The sequence below is a fragment of the Thalassophryne amazonica genome, chromosome 9, assembly GCF_902500255.1.
Source record: "Thalassophryne amazonica chromosome 9, fThaAma1.1, whole genome shotgun sequence".
Taxonomy (NCBI): domain Eukaryota; kingdom Metazoa; phylum Chordata; class Actinopteri; order Batrachoidiformes; family Batrachoididae; genus Thalassophryne; species Thalassophryne amazonica.
This window is the reverse complement of record NC_047111.1, coordinates 57006665-57026475: the sequence shown is the minus strand read 5'-3', so window position 1 is coordinate 57026475 and position 19811 is coordinate 57006665. Positions and strand designations below refer to the sequence as shown.

At 40.1% G+C, this 19811-nt stretch overlaps 1 protein-coding gene across 3 annotated transcripts in view; it reads left to right on the top strand.

The window, feature by feature from the left end:
* Positions 1–19811, top strand: part of rbm14a (RNA binding motif protein 14a) — a 37017-nt gene that overhangs the window by 721 nt on the left and 16485 nt on the right. For 2 of the 3 annotated variants that reach the window (XM_034178087.1, XM_034178086.1), the window contains exons 2-3: positions 503–682; positions 7905–8089. In XM_034178087.1, the coding sequence (XP_034033978.1) occupies positions 522–682; positions 7905–8089 (346 nt within the window). In that variant the 5' untranslated portion in view covers positions 503–521. Of the gene's footprint in view, positions 1–502; positions 683–7904; positions 8090–10045; positions 10138–19811 lie in introns of those variants that run through there. The other variant, XM_034178089.1, reaches the window with a different exon arrangement.

Sequence of the window (19811 nt, the reverse complement as noted above, 5' to 3'; positions counted from 1 at the left end):
ATACAATTGAATACTTTAGTCATTAGAAGATATAAACATGCCACAGAATTGAATAGTCACAATTGTTAAATTACAAAGAATTTAAAATGTCAGAAAACACAGAATCCTATTTAATCAAAATGCAATTTAAAAAACTAATAATTTGAACATACTAGTGAGTGGATAAGATAAAACAGGTGCACAGCACCTCTATAAGACATTCATCCAATTTCCAAAACACAATGGTCAACATCATTGTCAGAAAATTTTTCAAGGTCATGTCTATATGTCATACAGAATGTCAACATAACTGTTGTGACAGAACTCCTCAACTAGCTGACTCAGTGCCAAAATCCTTCAGCTCAAATGACTTATTGTAGTGTTAATCCCATAAGTCCATACTTAATATATCAGCTGGTATTGTCAAACAAAACATCTCTCAATAGTGCTGTGAGCTTCAGGGAGGAAATAATCAGATCATTTAATGTGGCATGCATACTGCTTGTTTTTCTCTGTTCTGCAGGTACCTGGGTGATACAGAAATGAGTGGTGAAAACATTAAATTGTTTGTGGGAAACCTTCCTTTGGATGCAACACATGATGAGCTCAACAAGCTTTTTGCTCCATATGGAGAAATCAACACCTGCTCCTTGCTCAGACAGTATGCCTTTGTTACCCTGAAGGGAGAAGGCGCAGCAGACAGGTATTTTCTCATTGCTTACGATTTTTTAGACCTACCAGCCTACACACATTTTTTTGTACCAGGCATGCATTTTGACATCAAAGTACATTGGTATGATTTGTCATTCAGATGTATGTAAAATCTAAAAGTAAATCTGTGCCTACCGAAAAGCAAAGGAAGAAGATTTTGACCAGTCACAGCATCATATTTTATTGCATTGCTTGCTGCGTCTAGAGCTGCTACCAGCCACAGGTATTGTCTGCTAGCAGTTGTGGACCGACTTTGTCTTTGTGAGCACTTTATTGTAAATATCTGAGATAATATGCCTTTCTCCATTATTTCCATTAAGAGAAATCCATCAGCGAGTATTGGTAGCTTGGTGACATTAGTTCCATGGTTATTGGGCTAGTATTTTTATTCCATGCACCCTTGGCCACCCATCATGAAAACCACTACCCAGTCACCAAAAACATGAGTTAATAAAAGGTCTGAACCACTGTTAGTAAAAATGATGAAATAATGTTTTAAACTGAGGAAAACCCGTTTCATTTATTTTATTAGTTTTTCTGTTTATTTAATTACCTCCGCCAAGGAGGTTATGTTTTCGGTCTGTCTGTCTGTTTGTCAGCAGGATAACTCAAAAAGATTTGAACGCATTTTGATGAAATTTTTTGGAGTGGTCGGAAATGACGAGGAACAAGTGAATGAATTTAAAAAGTTAAATGAAAAAGTTAGCATTAAGCAGTTGCAGCTGTAATCACGTTCGGGTGCATTTGTTTTCAAATTGTAATATTTCTTAAATTTATTTTTGTTTATATATTAATAATCTAATGATTATTATATACAATTTTAGAGAAAGAGACAAAAAGAAATAGATCACAGTGCCAAGGAGGGAATCTCTTTAGGGTCAGTGACCCTATGGCCTTGTTTAGAGAAGTGTTTCATAAATGTTAAAAAAATTCATATATTTGCAGTTTAGTTGAATAATAAATTGAATTTTGTTTATTTGTTTTTGCCTCGGCGGAGGTTTGCACTCTCTGAGTGCTTCTAGTTTATTTATATATTCAGGTGATGTTTTACTAAAGTTTACTTTTGACTTTATATTAAGCTAATGTAAATAGCTTTCATTATTTTCAGGTGTACTGGATTAGAATTTTTTTTTTTCCTTAAGGCTATGCTGTCAGAGCCAAGGGTGGTGGAGAAGCGGTTAGTGCACTCCCGGTTCAAGGCCACAATTGCTCATTCTCCACGTTAGGTGAAATAGGTTCAGGAAGAGCATCCGGAGTGAAACTTGTGCTGAATCCACCTCAGATTTGCTATGGTGACTTCATGTGAAATAAGGGAGAAGCCAAAGGGATGTATTATGCTGTCAGAATTTTATTCAGTAAACCTTTTTTGTGAGGGTTTGGTCAGAGCTATTGTAAGTGGTTCAGATACATGATTACACAGATTTGTAATAATAAATGAGTTAGCTATTCAAAATGTTTAGTGTGTGTGTGTGTGTGTGTGTGTATCAGTCAGTCCATTTTTTTGTGCCGGCTTACTGTAATTAAGTTGGGGGTGGGGGGCTATCCCAGCAGTCATAGGGTGAGAGCGGGGGGTTACCCTGGCCAGGACGGTATATAGACAGTCAAACAAAACAGCACTCGCAGTCGGTTTAAAGTTTTCAGTTCACCTAACCTGCTTGTCTTTGGAAGTGGAAGAAAGCTGGAGCACTTGGAAGGAACTCACATGAACACAGGGAGAACAGGTGGGAATCGATTCCATGACCTCGCTATGAAGCATTGTCATTTGCTTTGGCATAAAGAGAACTGGTTATTGCTGTTTCTCTCTGTCACACACAGTACTGCTGCTTTCATTAACAGCCACAGTTTTTCAACAGAAAACATCAGACTTCATAATCCGATGTTTAATACACAATTTTGACTCTTGTCGACATATAAGAGGAAAAAAAGTGGGTGCACGTACACCGTGACACGTAGTGAGTATGTAATTAATTCCACCTGGAGGGCAGTGAATGACAGATACATCTTTGCCCATATTAATATATCATTGATGAAAGCTTGCCGGAAATTCCCGGAAATCTGGGTTTTTACTAACGTGGTGAACATTTCTGGGTTTTTTTAAATTTTTTTATAACATACGTCAGAATCCATTCATGTTTCACACCCAAACAGTTGGTGGCGGTAGTGTGCCGTGTTGGTTTACAAGCCACCAATAATCTTGAAAGAAGAAGGGTTGTTTTTGGGGTGGGGGGAGTTCAGATGTTTATTAAATCATATTCCTGGGGACTGTACGGTGGTTCTCCTAATGGTTTACTTTGTTGTGACATTAAAAGTTATGAGCTGCGTTTTGTTCTGGTAACCATACATTAAGCTGCTAAGAATGCTAAAGCTGTTAGCATAAAGATGAGAGTTTAAATCTCAGGGAAACAAACGGGGGTAAGAAGATATTTTTATTTGATTATCACTTGCATTATGCATAAAAAAAATTGTTGGCATTAATGTACTTTTTATGTTTATGTCAGGGTCTAGCCAGATAAGCAGTGATTTTCGCTCACCTCACCACTATTTTTGTATGAAATGAAAAGTGAATAAATTAATTTAGTACCTTTCAGTATAAGCAATATTTGTATTTAAAAAAGAAATTGGCAAAAGCCAAAGAAAAGAAAAACTGGAAACCCAGACATCTGTACATAAGGTGGCCAAGAATTTGAAAAGAGGTTATCAATAGCTCCAAAGCTCCTGCCAAAACTAGGAAAACTCAGGCATTAGTGACGGCTTAATAAGTTCATGTATTCATGTGCCATAAATACGACTGTTGTTCCATTTGCATTGATACTGAGAATGATTATTTTTTAGTTCTCTGAATTGTCATTTCCTTTACTGTGTACTTTTCTGGGCCACAGTGTATGTTTTTGGATTAAAGACAGGCAGCACAATAAGTTGTGTGAAAGGACTGGGTTGGGAAAAATTGACCCAACCCAACAATTTTTTTTTTTTTTTTTTGTAGGTAAAACTTAATAAGACATGAAAATGCACCAGACTGCATCTGCAATTTCAGATTTTTCTGGGGGAGAGCCCCCAGACCCTTTGCCAGGGGCTTTGAGTTCATTGTCATTGGGTGATTCTTAGACTACGGGCACTTATTATGTCGTTTGATCATATTGTATAAAAAACAGAAAAAAGGGGAAATTTCACACTTTTATAGTTATCTTTACAATGAAAGTGTGTTAAGAAATTTGTTCTAGTAGTCTATGATGACTTTTTCACCTTTTTTCAGCATCGTTATATGCAAATATTGCCGTTTTGTGCTTGTCCCACACCCAGACTTTTGATCTTCAATGATAAAAATGAATGGTAAAGAAACGTTTTTTCTAATGTTTTGAAATATCTCTGAATAAAATATCAGTAAAATAATCAAAACATAATTGGGGTATTCAATGTCATACAACTGTTGTGATTTTTTTTAAACAAAATGTAGTTGTCCCACACTATTGCCGTAATTTCCCCCACAACACTGTAATGTCCCTAAACAGTTTGTATGAAAGATTGTTTGGGTAGTTTCTATGGAGATAAACAGTGACATCAGAGCACATGTATATAGCGCCAAATCACAACAAACAGTTGCCCCAAGGCGCTTTATATTGTAAGGCAATGGTGTGGTGGAAATTACATTTACAAGGCCAATAGTGCTCATAGTTAAAGAATCACCCCATTATTATTATTATTATTATTATTATTATAATAAAACAAATAAAAGAACTGTAGTCATTTTTACATTTGTTGATATTTTAATTGAATATATTTTTTCCCCAATCTCATGAACATGTTCGGTTATAAAAAAAAAAAAAACCTCAGCCAGTAAATAAAATAAAAAAAAAAAGCCCATTGATTCATGGGAGGATGAGATGCCCCCCCCCCCCCCCCCCATGTTGACACTGTACTGTACAACATCACAGTGGAGTTAAAATAAATCAATCAAAATGTGCTTTTGTGTCTAGTAATTGTCAGTATATAACATCAGTCATTTATAAACTGCAGTTATTTACAGCATTAAGCAGTTTTTCCAGTCAGCCATAGAAGCCTATGCTCCTTCAAAGTTGTTTCTCTTGGTTGCTTCCCTCGCTAGTCCCCTTCTCATACCTTTAGTCTGTAAAGATTTGAGTGAAATTTTGTGTAAATAATCTGTAATACTAAAGTGGTTTCACTGAGTGTCACAGATAACAGCATTATTAGAGAAAATATACGTAGCTTCTTCATTTTGCTTTCATTTATTCATGTTTCATTAATTAACACTAGAGGTGCACCGATCAGGATTTTTTAGGCCGATCACCGATCACTGAAATTTTGATCTGCCGATACCGATCAAGTACATATTTGGATCATGCCCAAAATAAGAATATAGGTCTAATGTATAGGACTATTTTTGCATTAAAACTTAATGATGTAAATAAAAAAACATTCATTCAAATAAAGACACTAGAATAAACTGCCAAGTTTTGTTTTATTATACTGACTTTGTTCTACAAGCAAGCTTTTTTTCCCCATGTTTCATGTTGCTCAGGTTACAGCCTACAGAGAATACATTGAGAATGTAAAATATAGCCCTCATTCTATGGGGTTAAAATTGTCTCATTAATATTTGTAAATGCACACAGGGTGATCTACAAATAATCATTGATTTGCAAATGTGTTCAGGTATCCACAAATGCAAATTTCATATTTGTAACATGTAAATTGGTCTTTGCAAATAATGTATTTGCAAATATAAAACTTAATTTGTAAAAAAAAAAAATTACATTTGTAAAACTGGAAATTGTATTTGTGAATTGAGTTTCAGCATTTGTGGATCACCAATTACATGCATTCATTGCTTTCCTCTGTGATGTAATTTTGAGACATTCTTTTCGCGAAATCCACAGATCCACAAACAAATCAATCAATCAATTCAATCAGTTTTTTTTATTTCGAACTTAGTTGTCAATTCCAGTATCATGGCAGTTCACAGTATAAGCAAATCAAATGAACAAAGCTTCTTTGTACTCTCTGTACCTCTACACTCGTATGAAAAAATAAACAAAATCAAAATGCCTACTGATTCACAAATACACACTCATGCACACTGGATATCCACTAGATGGCAGTGTGGTTCCATTCATTACACAGCAGTCTATTTAGCCCTCTCAGAGCCATTTGACTCATTTTGACTTCTGACATGAGCTGGACGGACATGGACTACTACATTAGATGATGGCGACTGCTCTCCTTGTCCGTCCAGCTCATATCAGAAGTCAAAATGAGTTTACGTCACAGAGGAAAGCGTGTCATGACAAGACCAAGCTTGTGCTCCCTGCGCTACTGCCTGCACTGTTGTGATCGGTCCTTTTGATCGGCGCATTTTGCTGATCACCGATCAAACCGATCAAGGCGTGATCGGCCGATAATGATCGGTGCCCGATCAATCTGTGCACCTCTAATTAACACAAAAATTTAAAAGAAAAAAAAAATCACTATCCCATCATCACATGCTTTTGTGTCTGCCCTATTTGGCAAATTCTGTGCGCAAAAATGTTCTAAATTCTTGCTTCCACCCTGTGTCCTTTAAAATATAGCTGGAACACTAAATGCACATGATTGTTTGATTCGTGGCTGTGCACATATGTGCATGTTATCTTTTTGAAAACAACCTGTAGGTCATGTGCTTTTTTTTCACGCATCCCTTCCTCTGTAAAGTTGCAGCAAGTACTCCTCAGCACTGTGATATTGGAATTCATATTCAGAAATTGCTTCAGAAAGGAAAGTTTTCTTTGCTGTTGGCTCTGAAGCTCCTTTCACATTGGCGTATTCGTAGAGCTGCATATTGCAGTGTTGTGTTTCATTTAAATATGCCCGAAATGCGAGCGTACTCAGCCTTTTTCAGTGTTCGTTTCATACGTGTTTGCCTTTTAATGTGTGCACACAGTCGCGTGTACCATGCTGTTATTAAACCAGTTCAGTGCTATTTTCTGCCTCTGTGGAATTGCGCTCCGTTCTCTATTGCAGGTGTGGTGCGGCTCAAAAACAGTCGTTTAATATTATTGAATTTATTTATTTTGTCTTGGTGGATCACTTTCATTGTGTACAGATGCTTTGAGTCTGGCTGTGGTAAAGGCTGCCCTGAACGAAACGCTGTGACAAATTAAACTTTTAAACCTCCTGTTGCTCCGATCTGGTCCGCTGATTTCATCAGACCTGATCGATCAGGGCGTTTGATGAGCGCACAACATGCAGCAACTGTGCTTTTATTTTAAAGTCACAGGTTCGATCACACACAGAGAGGGAGAGACAGACAGAGTGAGAGTGAGGGAGAGCTCGCGCGTGAGAGAGAATGAGCGACTGACCTGCTGTTTCTGTTGTGTTTCTGGATTTCTGAGTTGAGGTTCGATTCCCTCTTCTGATCACACACAGGTGCTGTGGGATCATGTTTTCAGCTGATTCCTCTGGATTCATGCACTCAGTTTTTGGTTGTGTACAGAAGCGCATTGTTGCACAGACTTGCATGCAGTAATGCTGTGCTGCGCAGACCTGCTTCAAACTGTGTCCAGCGCTCTACGCCGAAGAAAATTAAACATGTTTAATTTCTTCCGTCCTACGCGCGTAGCCCCCAACATACTGCTGTGTAGGGAGCAAAAACTCAACATAGAGCTGCTAAAAGTGGGGGTAGAGCTGCTCAGCTCAGCGTAGATGATACGCTGCAATGAGCAGCTCTACGAATACGCTAATGTGAAAGGGGCTTGACTCAGAATCCCATACATTAAAGGACAAATAGATTTAAGAAAATACTGAACCTATTTATAAAAACAGTAATCGAGTGATTGCATATGAGATACATTTAAAATTTGAAAGTTATTTTTGAAAAAGTTAAAACAGCTCCATTAGGTACTGCTGTAGCAGCTGTTTGTATCTATGTATGAATGACTTACAGGGATCAACAATAATTTTCTTTTCCTCCACCTACTCAACCACTAATGCACAATTGCGCCAGAGATCTGCTTGCCCAACCATAGTACAATAGTTGACTACACTAACTTTGCATTCACAGCTCACTTTCTATGGGCCTATTTACGAAACCAACTTTTAACATTTTAATCATTCTTCAGTACAGTTATTGTGCCATTAGCTGCCCAGTGCTTTTATTACTTAGAAACTAGGGCATTAATTTTTCTGTTTCAATTATTTTAATGTTTTTGTTACTTTTACAGGGCCATACGACATCTAGATGGCAAAGAGTACAGAGGCAGACCCCTGGTGGTGGAAGAGTCGCGTGCACGCCCACCCAACTCCACCAAAATCTTTGTGGGAAATCTCAGTGCAACTTGTTCAGCAGATGATTTGCATGGGTTGTTCTCAACTTTTGGAAGGGTCTTGGACTGTGATAAAGTCAAAGGTTAGTTGTGTAACGAAAAGCAACTCGAGTATTTGTAGGTATTTTGACTAGGTATGCACGATCCACATTTTTTCAGTTCCAATCCAGATACCTGAATTTGGATGTATGCACGATCCACATTTTTTCAGTTCCGATCCCGATACCTGAATTTGGATATCTGCCAATATTATTCTGATACCAGAGCTCTGTTTGCTTTCATATTCATTACTGATGATTTTGTATGAGGATATTTTGTATCACCAGTTACACAGCTTCATGATAAAGTGGTATAGAGGAGGATTTTCTTAACAAGAAGACCTGAAAGTTCAGCTACAATTTACCAGAAGGTACATGTAAGATGCAAGCCTAGATTTGTTTTGGTGAAAAAAAATTAAGTACTTTTATTTATTTGGGGGGGATTTTGGAAATGCGGAAATGCCTTTCTTCCTGAAAACAGTAAATGTACTTGCACGCAATTTTTGGGGTTCCCCTGTGGAAAAAAAATCAAATCTTGATTGATGAAAAATGGCAGGTCTTGGGGAAAAAAGCATAGACTTTATAGACAGAAGACAGCGCTCTCGCTCGCTCGCTCTCTCTCTCTGTCCGTCTGTCTCTCAATTCAATTTCAGTGGAGCTTTATTGACATGGGAAGTATAGATTTACATTGTCAAAGCAAGTGTTACATAGAGCAATAAATAAAAAGATGTACATACAGTCAATATTCTACACTAAAATACGTAAACAGGAGATGTAGGGTTGAAATAATAGTAAAAACTGCTTTCGGTATAAAAATATGCTATCCTATAAAATGTATTACTCATAGATAAAGTGACATAGCAGTTCAATCTCCTGTTTTGGGTTTACAGTGGTTTATGTCAAATGCTCCTTGTTTTTGTGTCACAGCGGTACATTTCCAAAATGCCATACAACTATAAATAAAAGTACTTAATTTAGTCATGTTTGAAGTCCATCTGGGCAAATCGTTGGATGCTAAAAGTCAGAGTGACCAGCGTTACTGCTCTGGCTGAAATTGCAGGCACCTCTCCCCTGCACGCAGCCGAGCCCACAGCCAGACTTTCAGCACACATGCAGACGGGTCCTGGATCGGAAAATGTTCCATTTTGTATCAGAAATTTCCGATCCGTGAATTAGGTTGGTATTGGAAGACGATACCGATATTTGATCAGATCAGCCCCATCACTAATTTTGACGACTATTGTGTACAGTTTGACTTCATGAATAGAAATAGGCTAATTAAAAAGTGTTGCATTTGTGGTATTAGGCAACTGCAGTGCTGTCAGGTCTCAAGGTTAAAATTTTTATTCAATATCATGAGAGCACAGTCAAGCTGCTTTACATGATAAGCAGTGGGGAATATTGCATTCAGCGGTTTTCATTCTTTAAATGGGCATCCACCGGGTTTGGGTGCAGGTGAATGACTGGCTGGTTGTGGTAAACCACATATTTCATTATGTGGTTTATCACATCACGGCCATAATCAGCCTACATATGGTGTGAGGTGGATTATTGGTTATGTAAATATCATGGTTTTGGTGTCAGGTATTTATTTGATAACATGAGTGTTTATTAAAATTGCATGAATGTTGTGCAAATTGTGTAGTACACACAGCTGAAAAAGCCGTAGGACCCAATCTTGACGATCGAAAGCACAAGCACATTTGGGACATGTCCAACTCCACTTGCTATTTACATAGTGCACAGTCTGATCAAACACAAGAGCACTTATGAGTGTGTTTTGGGCATGATGTGCATTCACGTACATAAATATTTTGACAGTGACAAATACTGTAATTTTGCTTCTGTACACCACCACTAGTACTGGGAATAACAGCTCCTCAAATGGAACTTATGGTTCATTTCCTTTCTAAGAGCCGTTCAAGAACACCTCATTGTTCTTTATTTTTTCCTTCCGCTCAAACACACCTGATGTTCCTATGTCTGTCTGTTTGACCCAAGGCGGAGCTGAGCTACATGCATGCGCACGTGCGCGCATAGAGCAGAGCCCGTGGAGGGTCCTCCACATTGTTCCAAACCAGTCAGCCTTGAGGGTGAGTGGGTTATAAAGCCCTCCAACACAGAGTCTGCATTGATGCAGGCTTACACAAACCACACTCCACTGAGGTGCATCACCTCTTTATATCTGGTTGGAGGAAACCTATAACGTTAATTTAGTCTGAATGTCGCACAAGTAAAACCTATGAAATACAAGTGCATACAACAGTGTTCACTAGTGAAGAATTATGAACAAAAGGGTGGACTCGAGCTCTGGGCGTGAGAATAGCTCTGCATTTACTTGCTGTCCCACAACCACGGACCTATCACAGGCACTCGCTCTACTCTCCCTGCGCATGACCACTCACTCACAATGTTCTTCTACGTGTTCTCCGTCTTCCCCTTCTCCACCTAGGCAGGGTTGGGCATTCATGCCATGAAGGGCCGAAACACTGCAGGTTTTCCTTGCTACCAATCACCTCAGCAGGTGGTTTCATTAAGGATCAGGTGTTGATGCTCAGGGGAGAAGCTCATCAGCAACCCACCTGCTGAGGTGATTGGTTGCAAAGAAAACCTACAGTGTCTTGGCCCTTGTTGTCCACCCCTGTACTAGAGTATAAAATCACCCCATCTGTCTTTGTTTACCCTGACATGATTGCCCAAAGATAAAAAAACAAAACAAAAAAAACTTAAAAAGCAAGATGTTACTTTGGTGTTCTTGGGCTTTAAAATGGAGAGAAACAAGACAGTGGTGCCATTTTCTGAAAGTTGACTAAAAATTGTTCTTTAGCATAATTCAGTGAATGGATGCATGAAACACTGTTTCAGGAGCCCTATGTTGCTTCAACACTCATTTGTCAAATTAAATTGGTAGACTTTGAAGCCAGGAACAGTGGCTGATGTGAGATTTTATTTAATTTATTTATTTATTTTTTAACACTTATCAAGTGTTGCTTTGGTGCTTTGTCCTCTTCAGGTCGGTGGAGTGTCCTTTCCTCAAGTGGAGGAGTTTAAGTATCTCGGGGTCTTGTTCACGAGCGAGGGACGGATGGAGCGTGTGATCGACAGACGGATCGGTGCAGCGTCTGCAATGATGCCGTCGCTGTATCGGACCGTCGTGGTGAAGAGAGAGCTGAGCTCTCGATTTACTGATCGATCTACGTTCCGACCCTCAGCTATGGTCATGAGATTTGGCTCATGACCGAAAGAACGAGATCGCGAGTACAAGCGGCCAAGATGAGTTTCCTCCATAGGGTTGCTACGCGCTCCCTTAGAGATAGGGTGAGGAGCTCGGTTACTCGGGAGGAGCTCGGAGTCGAGTCGCTGCTCCTCCATGTCAAATAGAGCCAGCTGAGGTGGCTCGGGCATCTTTTCTGGTTGCCCCCTGGACGCCTCGCTGGAGAGGTGTTCCAGGCACGGACCCAGGACACACTGGAGGGACTACGTCTCTCAGCTGGCTTGGGAACGCCTCAGGGTTCCCCTGGAGGAGCTGGGGGAGGTGTGTGTGGATCGGGAGGTCTGGGCTGCTTTGCTTGAGCTGCTGCTCCCGCGACCTGCCTCCGGAAGAGGCAGAAGAAAATGGATGGATGGACTTATCAAATGTATATAGATTTAACAAAAGAATAAAGTCACAGTGTTTCATTTTAAAAAACAAATCATGGGTGCAAGCCTAGTCTATATAGGGTTTCCTGCCCAAACACGATTGCTTACTGTAAAGTCCATTTCTTGACATGCATATAGTTTGTGTGTGTGTGTGTGTGTGTGTGTGTGTGTGTGTGTGTGTGTGTGTGTGTGTGTGTGTGTGTGTGTGTGTGTGTGTGTGTGTGAGCGAGAGAATTTCGTTGGCAAAATCGTTGCTTGTTGTTCCTTGTATCACACATGGTCCCTACTATTTTTCCTTTCTTCAGGCGAAGCTACATTCTTATTGTTTGAAGATGCAAGTGGTGTTGATACCATGTTGATACTGCAGAATTGCTTCATTTCCAAAGATGTATTAAGCATTGTTTGAGATGTTGGTTCCTCCAGACTTAGACTATTCCAACTTCAATAATTTTGATTGAGAAATACAGCATTTGTATTATTCTGACTTTCAGTACTAAACTGTCACCAAGTTCTGACCAATGAAAGGAACAGACGTCATCCACTGTCCCGGCCTTCAAAGTCTCATATTTCAAATTTACGAGCGAGTGAGTGATGAGCGTTGAGAGTATGTAGGGAGCGTCAAAAGGGAGTCTGTCCTAGGCCTGTGCTCCTGGGACAGCAGATGTGCATGCGGCACTAAAATGCCCCCTTGCGATGATGCTCACTGGTATTGTTGTGTGCGTTCATTGTGTAATAATGGTCCTTTGTGAGGATGATTTTTGCTCGCACATCGGGTTGTGTGTGCTTGTATTTCATGGTTTTTTGACTAACTTTTGAGGCTAAATTAATGCCTCGGAAATGTCCCATTCCTGCAATTTCTATGTTGCTCGCTCCATGGGTTCCAGATTTCAGGCAGTCATTAACTGTAAAGGATTTTCATGCAGGTATTAATACTTTATTATTGTTAATTTGATCAGTTAGTTTTGGCCTCTGAAAAAAATGGTGTGTGTGTGTGTAAAAAGTTGTAATTACACTGAACAAAAATACACTTTTGTTTTTGCTCCCATTTTTCATGAGCTGAACTTAAAGATCTAAAACATTTTCTGTATACACAAAAGACCTATTTCTGCACAAATCTATCTAAATCTGTTAGTGAGCTCTTCTCCTTTGTCGAGATAATCCATCCCAGCTCACAGGTGTGACATATTAAGATGCTGACTAGACAGCATGATTATTGCACAGGTGTGCCACACCTGTGAGTGGGATGGACTATCTCAGCAAAGGAGAAGTGCTCACTAACACACATTTAGACAGATTTGTGAGCAATATTTGAGAAACAATATCTTTCAGATATTTGGGTTCTTTCATTTAAAAGACTTTGTTCAACTCTTTGAAATTAAAGCTGAAAGCTATACTTCAGTCACTGCTTGATTGTGTCATTTCACCTACACACAGAGGTGGAAATACAAAAAATTGTCACTGTTAAAATACTTGAGTACTTGAGTGTAAAATCAGTCAGTCAGTAACAACTGTTGCCTTTAACAGACAGGTGCACTGATATTTGGCGCATTGCTGATAAAATGATAAACTATGAAGTAAGATTTTCTGGTGAGGAAAGAGTTCTGCGTGCACACCACTGAAGCGCATGTACAGTAGCAGCAGTTGTCCACCACAGCTCCCTGAGGTGAACCATTACAGCACCCCCTGTAACCCCCCCCCAACCAGCTCCCACCTGCTGCTGTACCTGGACTTTGTGACCAGGTCCGTCTTTGTGGCCCTCACCTGTGAACCCGGGGAGGATGGAAGCTGTGTATAAATGTTGGAGAAACCACTTATTAAAGTTTTGTATATATTATTCTTTGTGTATAATTTGATTTTGTTTTTTGTTTTAAGTTTCACTGTCGTTTGAGTGACGAAGATGAGCATTAGTGTGAACTCGCCTATGTTAAGGTGACGTGGAATATTGCTTTGTATAATTAATATAAAATTTCTAAGCTTGACTATAGACCAGGTTTTTGGTGATCTGTGGGACAATCGCGTTCTGCTGCACCAGTACTGTGGCTGACTATACCAAACTTTGTGACAACATATGCAGTTGGTCATTAAAGATTGTCGGCTCTGGTCATGAAAATGGCAACTGCATCAGTTAAAAAGGAGCAATAACACTCATGCTATGCTGTGCGCTGTTTTGCGCCAGATGGAAGAAGGGTCCGTTAATGTTTTTAGAGTTGCCGGATCCCTGTATCCAGGGGTAGATTAATGCATGGTCTTGTCTGAGCTGAAAGCCGGGGGGCTTTTTTTAATCCTCAAAATTATTGTGGTATTCTTAAAGAAAAGAAATGAGTTCCGCATCAACAAGAATGGTTGTATTTTGAAAAGAACATGAACAGGTGTTGTACACTACACCATATTTCTGTTACATCTTGTGTGCCCGTAGCCGTGATGACCGGTTATCCACTCATTTTGATGGAAAACTCTGTGACGTCTCTGTGATGACTCTGTGTATGTGTTATAGGGCCGCAACTAACAATTATTTTCATTTTCTATAAATCTGTAGGGTATTAATTTTATTTACTTTTATTTATTCATTAATCGATCCGTTGGATTCATAAAATGTCAGAAAATGGTGAAACAAAGCTGTCAGTTTTTCCCAAAACCCAAGATGAGATCCTCAAAAATCTTCTTTTGTCTACACTCCAAAGATATTCATGTTATTATCAGAGCAGTGATAAACTCTTTCTGTGTTGGATTTAGTCTGTGAACTCTTTCACAAAGTCTGTATTTGTAAAATTGTTTGGAGATGTCACAGTGGATATTAAGTCTCACATTTTCACGTTCTGTTCCAAAACTGAAGGACATTGAAGTGCAGCGGCGCCACTCAACTACACAGCAATGAATGAGAGATGCTGTTATATTTCCCCCTGGGGATCAATAAAGTTACTCTACTACTAGACAGGCATGCACATAACTGGTACTTGTGGTGCTTGCACGTGCTAAAAATAAATGATGCACAGCAGAAAACACCATGGAAGAGCTTCATAAGAGGAAAGCAATGACAGATTGTAGGAAAAGAGTTTCCCTCTGCTCTGCATCAATGATGATTAGCACACATGAGCACAATGAGTACCAGTTATGTAGACCCCTGGTTATAGATTGTACCGTGAACTCCACGTCGTGTTGAAACGACAAACCAATTGGATAAAACCTTGTTCTTCTGCGGGAGACTAAAGTTCATCATGAATAAATGCAAATGGGCTGGTTCAACCAAAATGCTGACCCGGCTTTTTTTAGTCATCTTTTATACAGAAAAGCTAACACTCCCGGTAAGTCTTTGATTTTATTATATTGTGTTTTTTGATGGGATTCTTTCTCAGTTGATGTTATTCAAGTTATTTCACAGAAATCAAACTCTGTCTTAGGGATGAGTTTACTTTAGACTCTTTCCATGTAAGCGTGACATGTTAGCCTGCTGAATCTGCATTTTATGGTTTCTTCTGTTACGTGGGTGTGAAATATTCATCTGGAGGAAAATATGATAAATATTTAACATACTCATAGAAATCAGATATTGATGTGAAAAAAGTTTGTGCGTCGTTTTGCACAACACTCCGCCAGAGGTTTCAGGCCTTCGGCCCTTGCCAAAAACTTTAAGGTTCCCCCCCCCCATGGCCCACTTTCATCGCTGCAGAGGAAGAAAGAAACCACAAAAATATTGACATTTGAGAAGGTGAAATAACAAAGGGTCTTTTAATCAATTGCGAAAATAGTTGACCATTAAGTTAGGATTGCTGTTAATGTTTGGAGACATCATATGTGCTGTGGTCCAGGAAGCTAACTTTGTACAGCTAACATTTGGAAACCTACCAAGCATGAGGGTCAATTGAGAAGTGTTGAGCCTGATCCAGAAAAAGTAGGGTGTGGTTCTCCATGTTTTGCATTCTGAAAAACCAATCATATAATCTGCAGTTTTAATTAAGAGTCACAAATCAGGAGGAAATTATCCATATATTATACAGACAGTTGATTTAAACAGACCTGATATAATCTAATTTCCATATAAAAATGTATGTAATGACAGTCTGTATGCAAGACATATTTACTAATACACTCAACAAAAATATAAACGCAACACTTTTGGTTTTGCTTCCATTTTGTATGAGATGAACTCAAAGATCTAAAACTTTTTCCACATACACAATATCACCATTTCCCTCAAATATTGTTCACAAACCAGTCTAAATCTGTGATAGTGAGCACTTCTCCTTTGCTGAGATAATCTATCCCACCTCACAGGTGTGCCATATCAAGATGCTGATTAGACACCATGATTAGTGCACAGGTGTGCCTTAGACTGCCCACAATAAAAGGCCACTCTGAAAGGTGCAGTTTAATTCACATCACAATGCCACAGATGTCGCAAGATTTGAGGGAGCGTGCAGTTGGCATGCTGACAGCAGGAATGTCAACCAGAGCTGTTGCTCGTGTATTGAATGTTCATTTCTCTACCATAAGCCGTCTCCAAAGGCGTTTCAGAGAATTTGGCAGTACATCCAACCAGCCTCACAACCGCAGACCACGTGTAACCACACCAGCCCAGGACCTCCACATCCAGCATGTTCACCTCCAAGATCGTCTGAGACCAGCCACTCAGACAGCTGCTGAAACAATCGGTTTGCATAACCAAAGAATTTCTGCACAAACTGTCAGAAACCGTCTCAGGGAAACTCATCTGCATGCTCGTCGTCCTCATCGGGGTCTCGACCTGACTCCAGTTCGTCGTCGTAACCGACTTGAGTGGGCAAATGCTCACATTCGCTGGCGTTTGGCACGTTGGAGAGGTGTTCTCTTCACGGATGAATCCCGGTTCACACTGTGCAGGGCAGATGGCAGACAGCGTGTGTGGCGTCGTGTGGGTGAGTGGTTTTCTGATGTCGTTGTGGATCGAGTGGCCCATGGTGGCGGTGGGGTTATGGTATGGGCAGGCGTCTGTTATGGACGAAGAACACAGGTGCATTTTATTGATGGCATTTTGAATGCACAGAGATACCGTGATGAGATCCTGAGTCCCATTGTTGTGCCATACATCCAAGAACATCACCTCATGTTGCAGCAGGATAATGCACGGCCTTATGTTGCAAGGATCTGTACACAATTCTTGGAAGCTGAAAATGTCCCAGTTCTTGCATGGTCTGCATACTCACTGGACATGTCACCCATTGAGCATGTTTGGGATGCTCTGGACCGGCGTATACGACAGCGTGTACCAGTTCCTGCCAATATCCAGCAACTTCGCACAGCCATTGAAGAGGAGTGGACCAACATTCCACAGGCCACAATTGACAACCTGATCAACTCTATGCGAAGGAGATGTGTTGCACTGCATGAGGCAAATGGTGGTCACACCAGATACTGACTGGTATCCCCCCCCAATAAAACAAAACTGCGCCTTTCAGAGTGGCCTTTTATTGTGGACGGTCTAAGGCACACCTGTGCACTAATCATGGTGTCTAAATCAGCATCTTGATATGGCACACCTGTGAGGTGGGATGGATTATCTCAGCAAAGGAGAAGTGCTCACTATCACAGATTTAGACTGGTTTGTGAACAATATTTGAGGGAAATGGTGATATTGTGTATGTGGAAAAAGTTTTAGATCTTTGAGTTCGTCTCATACAAAATGGGAGCAAAACCAAAAGTGTTGTGTTTATATTTTTGTTGAGTGTAGATATTTCCTATTTCTAAAACTATGGAGTCACTGCATGCAAAACATGGATTATACACACATACCCACATGCAAACCATGCGTTTTGTGTTTAGAAAACCACACTCGCCTCCTTAACCATTACAAAACAAAGAAAGTGGGCATATTCAAACATATGTTCAAGTTATTGGATTGCTTTACATCCATTTTACCAGCCTGGACCTGGACTGAGTGAGTGGGACAGACCACAGGCTTCCTGAAGTGAGAATTTATCCTGAAGTATATTATAGCTACTAATGTCTTGAATTAACCACCCTGTCTCTGAATACACTTTTTGTTATGTTATAGCCTTATTCCAAACTGGAGTAAATTAATTTTTCCCTCAATTCTACTCACAACACCCCATATGACAATTTGAAAAAGTGTTGTTTTTTTAAGTAGTTTTCAGATTTATAAAAACAAACAAAAAAACAAGAAAATGCACGAACATAAGTATTCACACCCTTTCCTCAAAACTTTGTTGATGCACCTTTGGCAGCAAGTCTTCATGAATATGATGCCACAAGCTTGGCGCACCTATCTGTGGGCTGTTTTGCCCATTCCTCTTTGTAGCACCTCTCAAGCTCCATCAGGTTGGATGAGCAGCGTCGGTGCGCAACCATTTTCAGATCTCTCCAGCGACGTTCAGTCGGTTTCAGGTCTGGGCTCTGGCTGGGACATTCAAGGACAAGGACATTCACAGAGTTGTCATGATGGCACTCGATTTGATATCTTGGCTGTGCGCTGAGGGTCATTGTCCTGCTTAAAGATGAACCGTCGCCCAGTCTGAGGTCAAGAGTGCTCTGGTGAAGGTTTTCATCCAGGATGTCTCTGTACATTGCTGCATTCATCTTTCCCTCAATCCTGACTAGTCTCCCAGTTCATGCCACTGAAAAACATTCCCACACCATGATGCTGCCACCACCACGCTTCACTGTACGGATGGTGCCCGGTTTCCTCCCAACATGATACTTGGCATTCATACCAAAGAGTTCAGTCTTTGTCTCATCAGATGAGAATTTTGTTTCTCATGGTCTGAGCGTCCTTCAGGTGCCTTTTGGCAAACTCCAGACGGGCTGCCATGTACCTTTTACTAAGGAGTGGCTTCTGTCTGGCCACTCAACCATACAGGCCTGATTGGTGGATTGCTGTAGAAGATGGTTGCCCTAATGGAAGGTTCTCCTCTCTCCATAGAGGAATGCTGGAACTGTGACAGGGTGATCATCAGGTTCTTGGTCCCTTCCCTAACTAAGGCCCTTCTCCCCCCATCTCTGTTTAGACAGGCGGCCAGCTCTCGCAAGAGTCCGGGTGGATCTGAACGTCTTCCATTTATGGATGATGGAGGCCACTGTGCTTATTGGGACCTTCAAAGCAGCAGCAATGCTTCTGTACCTTTCCCCAGATTTACACCTCCAGATATTCTTGTCTCGGTGGTCTACAAACAATTCCTTTGACTTCATACTTGGTTTGTGCTCTGACATGAAATGTCAACTGTGGGACCTTATATGTGTGTGCCTTTCCAAATCATGTCCAGTCAAATTAATTTACCCCAAGTGAATTTATTTAAGCTGTAGAAACATCTCAAGGATGATCAGTGGAAACAGGATGCACCTGAGCTCAATTTTGAGCTTCATGGCAAAGGCTGTGAATACTTATGCACCTGTAATTTCTTAGTTTTTGACATGCATGCAATGCAATGTGAGTTTGTGTAATGAATGATCCATCTTGTCATTATCCTTGACATGCGTGTGGACCCTACCTCAAGGTTTTTGCAGGCATTATAGTTTCACTAAGTGTGGACGTAAAGATTCCATATGCGGCAGCATCGTTTGTCTGGATGATTACTATATGATGCATTGTTATTATCCTGTACCCATGTGTATTTTGGGCGTAAAAACCTGACTTTTGAAAAACCTGACATTGGCTGTAATTAAAAATGTTTATATAAAAGAAACTGTTATAATTGGGACTGAGCAAGCAGGCAAAGCCATACTGTGCTTTTGGTTATAGTTACGTCTGCCGAGGACGTAATAAAATCATTGGTGTTTATTTATTTGTCTGTTAGCAGAATTACATGAAAACTACTGCATGATTTTGACAAAGTTTTCACTACAGATAGATATTAGGCCATGGAAGACCCCATTAATAGCCAAATAGCCATATCTCTACCAGACCAGGAGGTATCGCTATTTTCCATAAGTGTGGTGAGCCCTGGCGGCTATATTGGATTTGAACACCAGTGGCATACTGCTGTGACATTAAACCAACCATCATGTTCACTAGCTGTTATCACAAATTACTGGGGAGGAATCTGCATGTCAACCTGATAGGGTTCTTCCAGATAACATTTTAGGTATTTTGGCAGCCATATTGGAATTTTGGCTACTACATTGAATTTGATGCAAAATT